A 10,303-nucleotide genomic window follows, 5' to 3' on the forward strand; every position below is an offset into this window, starting at 1 on the left:
AACGCGTGCTCAGAACCTGACGGCTTGTAAGATGTCATTCACACAAACTCCCTATCTCCAATTTGGCTCAGTTTTTGCCCAGAAAACATCACCCAGAAAACATCTGCCCAACACGGAATGGCTGCTGTCTGAAGATGCAGAACAGAAATAATAATTAAAAAAAAAAAGCAAAAAGCTATGGGATAACTAGTTTTGGCCTATATAACTTCTGATCTTCTCTTCAGATATGCATAGGAGTGAGCTAAGGCCATGGATAGAGAGATTGGCTACAGTGTAAGGCCTGTCGCGCTGTCTTGTGCGTCAGCGGGGCTGGAAGCGGCGTACGGAGCTGTCGAAGCGCTACGCGGGAAGAGGTCTCAGGTTTCCGGAGGATCCAGCGGCGCCTCGCCGTCAGCCCTTTTCTCTGGCGACGTGTACAAGAAGTTACAGCAGATGTAGAGCGGGAAGACGAGGAGCCTGCTGTCCAAATTCATGACCACCTGCTCCTGGAAAGCGAACGCAGCGGCATTGGTGGGGGTAGAGGGAAGTACCTCGAAAAGCACACAAGGCTGACATAAAGTCAGTCTATACGTTTGAATTACTAGGTATTAAAAAGCAGAAGATAGTAAAAAAAAAGAGATGGTAATTCACCTTCATTTTAAGCAGATGTTTTATAATATTAATGCTGGTAAGTGCTGCCAGCCCTTCTGCGTCACAGATAAGGGAAGTGTGAGGAACGGCTGAGCGAGCTTTACCGTCAAGCACGCTGGAGAGAAAGACTTTTCTGCCGCTAGCAGTTTCAGGAGATCTAGCCAAGCAGGCAATCCACAGCAGTCTGTACTTTAAAGCAAATTACAGCTGGTCGGTAGGAATTTTTCAGTTTTACTCTAGGAACTGGTTTTGGGGCAGCACAAGTGAATCTTAGCAGAAGGACGGCAGCTGCAAGGAGAAGATTTCTATATACTCACCACCTACGTATCACTGATTAGGATTTGAAGAACTTGATCATCAAGTTCTTCACATTCCTCATTAAATTTTGCTGTCACAGCTGGGTGGAAATGGGCACAATTCTCTTAAGGAATTTCCACTCCTCTCCGAGGCTTGTGTTTATTTTTTTTTCAAGAGTAATAAACGCCGCCCTTGAACAACAGGCAGATGTTCTTTCAACTCCTCAGCTCACAACCCAAGAGAGTCTCCAAACAAGCCCCCAAACTGGCTTCTAAATAATCAGCAGGAGTCTGATGGATTATTATTCAGCTGGGTAATCGCATCAGTGCCGGAAGCCTGGGAGGGCAAGCAGTGGTCAAGCAGAACGCTGCACCGACAGCTTCAGCAGCACCAGGTGTGCTCACTTCCCTGCTCCCAACCCAGCTACCCTACTTCAGTTACGCTTCATAAATTAGCTTAATTCCCCTACCTGGGAAAGGAACACTTGAAACTCCACATAAGCAATCCCAGCAAGAAGAACAAGTCATCTTCAAAAGCACTGTTAACTTCTCGGGAGGTTTTTTTCACGTCTTGCTCTCCACAAGTCAAGTTCAACAGCTCAAAAAGCCACAAACGTACCTGGTCCTTCTCTAGGGTCAGGAGCTGATACCCCGTCGTTCTGCTGCAAATGATTTTCCCGCTGCTATCGAAAGAGGCTAGACGCAACCTGGGGATTTAACAACACTTCCATTACTTAATCTCCCATAACTTCTGTTTTTCCAGCACAAAGACCTTCTCCCAAAGAGGCAGAGCAACATTTTCAAAAGTAACTAACTTGGTGGCAACAAGCACAGGTGGAAAGAACCAGGGTAAGACATCCGAGCGCTCGCCACGGGGGGCTGCCTCCTGGCTCCCCCTTTACCTGAAGGCTATGCTTCTCCTCGGCTGCAGGCTGACCGACCCGCTGCACGGCTGGTTCAGGGTATTCCGCTTGAAAACGATGTAACGATTCGTGTAAGTAACGAGAAGGTCGAAGCCGAAGTTGAAGCCCGTCCACCGCCAGCAGTACTGAGGAGCATGGGGAAAGAAAGCAAAGAAACCAGTCTGGGTAACGGGCTACGAGATGAAGGAAAAGCGCCGCCTTCTCCCTCAACTCGCCCTTGGGAATGGGAGACGTCAGGGGACCCAAGGATCCTTGCTGACACCTAGTTGAAATGTAAGACATCTCAGTAGGCAACCGCTTGCTCCGGCGGTCAGCCCTCGCGGGCGGATGACTACACGAGACAAGCTTTGAATCAGCTGCCTCCCAAACGTACCAAAGTCCATTTAACACCAGTGGATCTAAAATCCTTCTGAGTTCTGGGAGCTGACGTTGTATTTCTTGAGTAGCACTTAACCACGGGGCCTACTCATGCTCAAAGCACTCCCCAAAGTACAACCTCCCTAGGTTAAGTGACTTCAGGGGTGAAAAAAAAATCACGTTCCCTGTTTTTTTTTCCCCACAAGACTTGTTACCTAAAGACAAATGGGACATGGAACACACCAGGGTTGTGGCTGGGACTATTACACATCTAGAAAGGCTCCTTTTGAAGTTAAGAAGACATCGGTGCTCAGAGCTCGGTTGTATTTTCCAAGTCTCAAATGCCAAGTCACGGCTACATTCCCTCCTTTCACACACTAAAAAGCTTTTCCCCAACGGGGGCTCGCTCGCCATGCAAGAGAGCAATTAAATCACTACCTCCTTATTCATCGCAAAGCATTTTCATCCTTTTAGGGAGAACAAAATCATTTCTTTTCATGCACCGCCTTCATTCCATCTTTTTAATGCAGTTTGACAAGTAAGACCTACGTGTTTTGGAAATACCTGACATGTCTGAGACATGTCAGCCAGGCACAGACCCAGCCACGTGCTGTACTTACATCACCGTCCTTTGCAAGTTTGCGACCACACCTCATGCTGTTTCCTTCCAGTTCCTCTTTATTTATTTCTTGAGGCCTAGGAAAAAGAAGAAAAAGGTGCAGCTTTAAGGACACTTAAAGCAGCTTTGTGTGGTATTTGAATGTGGGGAAGATGAAAAGACCTGAGTAAACCGCTCTGAGCCCTTTTGGAGCAGAGATTAGACTAGACGACCTCCCTTCCAACCCAAATTATCCCACGAACATCCAAAACTTGCAAGGCCAACCAGGTTGTGTCACCTCAGTCACGTAGGGTTTTTGTAAAAGAACTTTCCAGATGAGAAAATAACAGCTGTTGCAATGAAATACATTCTCCTAAAAAAAAAAAAAATCAACCTAAATCCCTTAAAAACGCAGCAGCAACAACTTGCTAGGCACAACCGTGAGCACTGCTGCTGCGAACAGGACGCTGCAGAACAGCCGCCCGACAAAGAAGCGCCCACGGAGACGTTGCGGAAGATTGCTCAAGCGGCTCGTTACGCAACTTGTCTAAAAAAAGTTTACCTGCGGTGACCACGAAGCCTCTCGCTTCTGTCATCCTACACCAACGTGAACTCGTGTCACCCAGCAATTTCCACCAGTGCTTCAACACGTATGGAAAGAAAAAAAGTCTTGCAGAGCCAGCGTAAGTAAAATCGGTCCCAGTTTTCCAGAGGTGTGTTACTCCACTTTAGGCACGATTACATCATTAACCAAATAAGCAACCACCACCAGAAAGTCCTCGAGTTACACTAAGGATAAACGCTTCACGCGAGTGTTATAAATCACGATGAAAGGCAGTGCCCCCCCTGCAAGTTAAATTATAAATCTGCAATATCAAACAATGCTCTTCAAGCTAGAAGAAACGCAGCATCTGTTCTCTTCCTGCTGCACACACGCACCCCTCACAAGAACTTGCAGCTACAGCTTTTAGGAACAAACTCACTCTTTGGTGTTTTCACCCCGCTTCTGTAAAAACCAAACCAATCCTGGAAGACGAAGTGTTTTATGAGTAAGTAAAGCAAACGAGCTCATCGTGCCAGCCAAGTCAGCCAAGAAACCTCCCGTGTGGGGTTTTTTCCACATCTTCTAGCTGAACTGGTTATGTAGCTGACCTAAATTCAGGAAAGGTGATAAAAGATTTATTTCTGTTTAATTAGCGATGAATTTCACAAGCATTAGCACATCCTGTCCAGACAGCCATTAGTATTCCCCACTCCGCTTTCCTCGAGCAGCCTCAGAAAAAGCAAAACTTCCAGCTTTAACCACTTCGCTCTGGCTACTGTACGCTTAGCGACCGGTCAAGTGATTCTATTTTGTTCTTAAACGCTGCCAAAGAGAATATTAGAGTAGAAATGATTCCAGTCAAGGACTCGAAAGGTGTCTTGCAGCTACCACAGAACAAATGTTTAATTAAAAAACAACAAAAAAAGGTGATCCAGTTTAGCACAAGTAAACCCTGAGAGCCACGGTTCCAAGTCACAAACTCCAGCATGACTCTAAAAACAAATTCTCCAGTTCTGAAGAGCGAATAAAATGTTTTGTCCTTTTAAATGCAAACTACGTAAAGCAGAAACGAAACATTTTCTTCTCCTCTCTAAACTTATCAAAAGAGCAAACCACATCACGCGTTTCGAAGCAATCTAATTGCCGTGCCAGCAGTCCTCGGCTAAGCCGGTGCCACTCTGCTCTGCACCAGGTGGGGTATGAAAATAGAGCCTGACTTCAGCTCCCCGGGGAGCCGGACTTCACGTTTTGTTCAGCTCGCTAAGCTCGCGGCCTGACCTCGAAGGGAAAAAATGCGTTAAGATACCGACGCGGGAGGCAAGTGTGAGAGGAAGGGCAGCAGATCTGGATAAAAGGCTGCTCTTACAAAACCGCAGTTCTTTTCTTTCAGCTACGGGCCGGTCAAACTTCCAAAAATATTGGCTTTAACACAAAGGAGGAGCAGCATGTCCAAGGGAAGACATGAGTTACAAACCACAGGCAGCTCGCTGCAGGGTGGCACCGCAGCTTGCCAGAAGAAGACAGAGAAACGACCTCAGGCCTTCGAATAACATTTCTCTTCTCGGAGGCTGCGTGCCACGGAGCAGCGGCATGACAACCGAGCCGGGGAAGCGCCCCACACGCTCACCCCCCACCACTGCCCTCCCACGCTGCGCCAGGGAACGCCGCGTTCAGAAACAATCGGCCCATTATCGGCCACTGAACTCGCAGCAACCTGGACACCACCTCGCCCCACAAGTCAGAAGGCGAGAGGAAACGCTCCAGCTCGCCCGCTTCTTACCGACGCTGTTAATGGAAGAGCTTGGCAATCAATGCCAGATTTGGGGAAACAAGGTTTTACTGAAGAGTCAACCTCTGTCTGCCCCAGATCTTCACTTTTAGCCGTCTCCAAAAATAAGTCAATCCCATATTGCAAGAGGGAAAATTAGACAAGCGACAAAAACGCGGAAGAACACTCTGCTCATTGCAAGAGTCGCCGAAATCGTCCGCGCGGGATGGGAGAGCCGCTCACTCGGAAGCTGGTGGCGTCCCCGTCACCTTCACTTCAGTTTTGTGCGAGAGCTTCCTTCCTCAGAAGCGTCTGTACCCAGCAGCTGACAGCTCTGTATCACAGCGAACCACCGCGGGACAGCAAAGATAAGCAAATACATGGTCTTATCTGGGGTCAGAGTGTTGGTCACCAGTTTCACACGAACCGCGGCTCCCACACGAGCTAGAAGGCAATGCACAGCATCCCATCAGCTACTCCCAGTTACAGCAACAACACCAGCATGAGAGAAGTCTTCCCCAGAAGAAACAAGCTCTGACCACCCGACGTTAACGCTTTGGAGCCGAAGGATTTGCAATTGCACACCCCATCTCTATCATTTTCAGAAGCACTACTATTGGCAGAGAGAAGCACTTCTTAACAACCTTAACTGTTCTTAAGACCAAAGTCAGAGTTTGGGGGATTTTTTTTTTTCGCACTATCACATGATAACGTCAGATTGAATACTTAAGGAAATATTTCCTACAGAATATGCAATTAAGCTGCAGAAGCCACTGCCAGAGGGTGCTGGGGCTAAAACGTAAGCTGTTTCAAAACGGAACTGTGCATATTTACAGACAAGTCTCCTGGTGGCTGCTCGTTCAGTAACGATCCAGCCAAAACCTCCACCTGGAAAACCCTGAACTGCCAGAGGAGCACAGCGAGGGAACACTCATGTACTGGAAAGGAAGATTTGCAGCTCTCTGCTGCTGAATGCTGCCCCAGGACAGCAGTTCTTTGGCTTTTTGGATGGCAATTAATAAACGAAGCCTACCGCTGCAACTGAACACGCTCATCTTCCGAACGGCAAACGCTGGGCTAGCAGAACTGATGGAAGAAAACAAAGAAGTTGCTTTATTGGTTTTGGAAAAGCAACGAGCATTTTGCAGCTTCCTGACCTGATGTTCACTCTCTGAAAAGCACACTGAGAACTAGGAGAGAAGACAAAAGAGGAACGACTCCCCCAGCTGCATTGTGCCACAGCTTTCAGAAAGAGAGGAAGGAACCTGGCTCAGTGCAACGTTAGCAAAAAGCAGAAGGGAGGGACACGGCTTGTGGTCACACACACACACCAGATCCACACGTCTCGCTGCTCGAGCCATCACCAAATCTTCTTGGGCACAGGCTCAAGACACCCAGCGACGGACACGGACACCAGTCAGGGGTTACAGCAAGCACAGCGAGACAGGAATCTCTGAAAGGGCACAGAAGCATGGCAGCTGTCACGGAATTTCCTCAACAGCAGCACAAGGTGGCACGTGGGCTAGGAAGGAGAAAAGGCAGGATATAAAACGGGAGGGTTACGGGGTGCTAGCGGTAGAGAAGGATGCAAGGCCCGGGAAAAGCAGGAGGTGCCGAGAGTGGAAAGAGCCATCCAATACAAAGAGCAGGTGGGGGAAAGGCTGCGGGATTAGGAGGCGGCAAACGGGTCAGAGGCTGCCAAGCCCCGCCGGGTGCCGGGCCCTTGCTCGCTGCCCGGGATACCAGACAGGAGAGGTAGAAACAACAAGTTAGTGGGGAGTTCCTCCTGCACAAACAAACAGAATAAAGACAAATTGCCTTCTAAGCTGGCACCGTCAGTCCCACCGCACCACGACCTCTTGCCCGCCCGAGCGCAGCGAGGAAGGGACAGGACGGAAAAGGCTTCTTTCTCCATCTGCTGTCCCCTTCCCATAGTCATCCTTAAAACGGAATGCTAGTAAGTTACTCTTTCTCAGCCTCCACACACATTTCAAGGCAAAGTAACGTGTGAGAGGCATTAAGCAACACAAAAGGAAATACAGGACATCCCTCCCCAGCATTCCCCTCCGGTTTCCTAGAGCTCTACTCTCTAAAGGGCAGGAGCTCAGCCGGCCCAAGGGAACAGACGGCTCCACAGAGAACAACAGAGTTTAAAAGCCCTCAGGTGTGCTTTTTCCCCCCACTCTTCTTTATGCAAACTCCAAAAATTAATCATGTCAGAACATACATGAGAGGAAGGTTTCTAATTTAAAGAAAGAAATAAAGCCTGTAATATACCTACCCAATATCATTGTCTTGTTCTGCTCTGAGCATGGCAAACCACTGCTGTTTGTAAACAGAGGACAGCCATTCTAAAATTGAAAAAAAATAAATAAGCTTGGTGGTGTCTCTGGAGCTGGGAAGGGGGATGTTCACAAACATTTGAAATACGGAAATAAAAATCACATTGAAATAAGAAGGTTACGCTTATTAAGCGGGCAGCCTTTGTAAACCCACCACCTGGTAACGCACGTGTTCATCTCCAGGCCTCAGCTCCAGGCGAAGAGGCGCAGATAAAAACCAAGAGCTGACACTAAGTAACCCAGGACTAAATTCATCTTCTCAGGCATTCACCACGGCCAGAAGTGATGCAACTCAACACATTTTCTCGGCCCGTCAGGTTGTGTTAAGCCACAGAGCTTGTTAACGAGCTCTTGGGAGAAGATGCTGTTCCCTGAACCCCCAGCGGAATTCTACGCAAGTTAAACGAAAAAAGAAAACAGAATTGAAGAGGAAAGGAAATGGGGACTTATGAAAGATATGGAAAAAACAAACAGAAACTGCCCCCTACGAGAAATAAACATAAACCGCGCCTTCTTCTGAGAACACCATAAAGATTTTATCGGCTGTATCCATTTAACAGTTGCGACCAAGAGATAAAACCAAACAAAACTGAATAGCTTGTCAGTCAGCTACACACAAGGGATCAGAGGCACCCAAAGCACAGAATGTAAAGTTCTTCTCAGTCAAGGTAATGAACAAGGGCAAGTGTGCCAGGTCAGGGATGGGAACAAACTCCACGGAGGGATGGTTTGGGGTGGCAGGAACAGTGAGAACCATCGCGACCACAAAACCAAACCAGGTAGTTGATGAAGACGATAGAAGGGAGGAGAGAGGTCACAGCGCTGAGCTCGCCTCAGACATCCCAGCTGCAAAAACGAAAACCAGCCCTCACCCTACTAACACCGGAGTTCAGGTTCGGATTGCGGTAGAACCAAAAGGGGAATTGACCAAAGCACAAAAACCAGGCATAAAAATGATTTACACAGGTTAGGAACAGAGAATGAATGCGCTAGAAGAAAATAAACAAAAAAAAATTAAAAAGTGATAAATAAATCAGAAGACAGAGCATCTTCTCTGCTTCTGCGCACGTACGTATCTACTTCATGCATCATATTTCAACTGCAGCTGAATAACAAAGGCTTTGCTCACAGACAGACGATGCGTTTCTGCCTCTTATACCTTCTCTCTGCAAACAAGAGCAGGCTCTATTATGAACTGCAGTTTTCTCCTGCAGGTGCTACGTGCATACAGGGTATTTTCAAAAATATACCACCACACCTTTCAACTATTCAACATGATTTTGTTCTTTACCTCCTCGGGAACAATTTAATTTAGAACAATCTGAAAGGTTTACGCTACAACACAAGCTGCCCAGCTGCCTCCACGTTTGCAGACCCCCTCAGGCACTGTGCAACCACCTCGCTGGATGCTGGCAGACAAAAATTCAAAATACTTATCTAAATATTTCTTAAAAGCACTATTTATGTACAACTCCTTTTAAACAACGAGCGGAAGTTCCTCATCGTAACACAGCTTTTGGCTACAAACCAACATTAAACAACGAGCGGAAGTTCCTCATCATAACACAGCTTTTGGCTACAAACCAACAGATTCCAAGGGCTATGACGTATTAAACTCTAACAGCACTTCATTCCACGTGTGGAGTTCTCTGCATGATGCTCTTCCTCTTCTCCCACTCATTCAGTTCCCTTAGAACTGGAGCTTTTTATTATTTTTTATTTTCAATTAATAAGCAGCAGTAGAGCATAAACCTCAGGCACTCTTCCTGCACTAAGCACACACTCCAAAATTGCCATCACGCTACCTTTTCCCCTGTACGACTCCAAAGGGGCCAAGCCTGCTTCGGATTTATCACGGCTCATGAACTGTTCAAGTACGAAAGAGTAAACATTTTGCTCTCCAATACCTTGTGAACTATGGGAAAATTACACATTTTTTTTTTTAGTTTTCAATGAGCACAAGCAAATTGGCCTGGAAGTTGCAATTAATCTTGTAATGATTTTAAGAGACGTTGTTCCTCTGACCTGCACGGATGGGAGGCTTCTGGATTTGAGCACAGACATAAATTTTAACCACTGAAGAACACCAAGAAAAGGCTGCACCTCACAGTTCTGATAAGTCACAACAGCATTGACGTTAAGAGAAGAAAATTAAACGTAGAACCAGAAAGTTTCTAGTTTGCAACATCTTAGTCACATGCCCACAAAGCTACTGCACATGGAAATAATCCCCAGTTCTCCTGTGTCATCAACTCAGTTAAGGATCTAGAGGGGCATTCACCCAGAGTTATTTTACTTTTTGTTACAGAATGAAGATGCCTTTGCACTTTGATTATCATCTGTACCAATATGATGCCTTATATTTACTTTACACATCACTTAAGCCTATAAAATATCACTTCTCAAAGATCAGATCTCTTCTTCCCGGACTTTTATGCGTAACATAAAACGTTATCAACTCGCTCAAGGTCAAAGCCCGCCCTGGCTTCTGGACATCACCGACCGGAGCCTTCCCCGCCACGTCTCGCTGACACTGCACAAAGCGCTGCCTCCACCTGCTGTTCGCAGCGAAGCGCTTTCACCCGGGAGTTGTGAGCACAGGATAACCCAGCTCCTTCGGATCGCGCTTCGTGGAGCCTAAGGCAGCCCCTTCTCTGCCTGTGAAGGTGTGAACTTAAACCAGACCAGGGAGCAGGGAGAACACTCCATTTCAGCTGCAGGAAACCCGAGAGGCCGACTGAGTTCAGAGCTGCGAGGGGGATCAAGGGACTGAACATCTCTGCTGGGAAGAGAGACGGAGAGACCTGGGGCTGTTCAGCCTGGAAAGGAGACGGCTGAGAGGGGA

General features: G+C 47.2%; 1 protein-coding gene across 1 annotated transcript in view; it reads right to left on the reverse strand.

Annotated features, from left to right (window-relative positions):
- Positions 1 to 356: 356 nt before the first annotated feature.
- GMCL1 (germ cell-less, spermatogenesis associated 1) overlaps positions 357 to 10,303 on the reverse strand; it is a gene marked incomplete at its 5' end in the record, with an annotated part of 17,330 nt that continues 7,383 nt past the window's right edge. Inside the window, 5 exons of the mRNA XM_009879150.1 lie at positions 357 to 485; positions 1,546 to 1,633; positions 1,829 to 1,974; positions 2,827 to 2,902; positions 7,398 to 7,467. Of these exons, the coding sequence (XP_009877452.1) occupies positions 357 to 485; positions 1,546 to 1,633; positions 1,829 to 1,974; positions 2,827 to 2,902; positions 7,398 to 7,467 (509 nt within the window). The remainder of the gene's footprint in view (positions 486 to 1,545; positions 1,634 to 1,828; positions 1,975 to 2,826; positions 2,903 to 7,397; positions 7,468 to 10,303) is intronic.

Source organism: Apaloderma vittatum, unplaced genomic scaffold (genome assembly GCF_000703405.1).
Source record: "Apaloderma vittatum isolate BGI_N311 unplaced genomic scaffold, ASM70340v1 scaffold37861, whole genome shotgun sequence".
In the NCBI taxonomy this organism is placed as follows: domain Eukaryota; kingdom Metazoa; phylum Chordata; class Aves; order Trogoniformes; family Trogonidae; genus Apaloderma; species Apaloderma vittatum.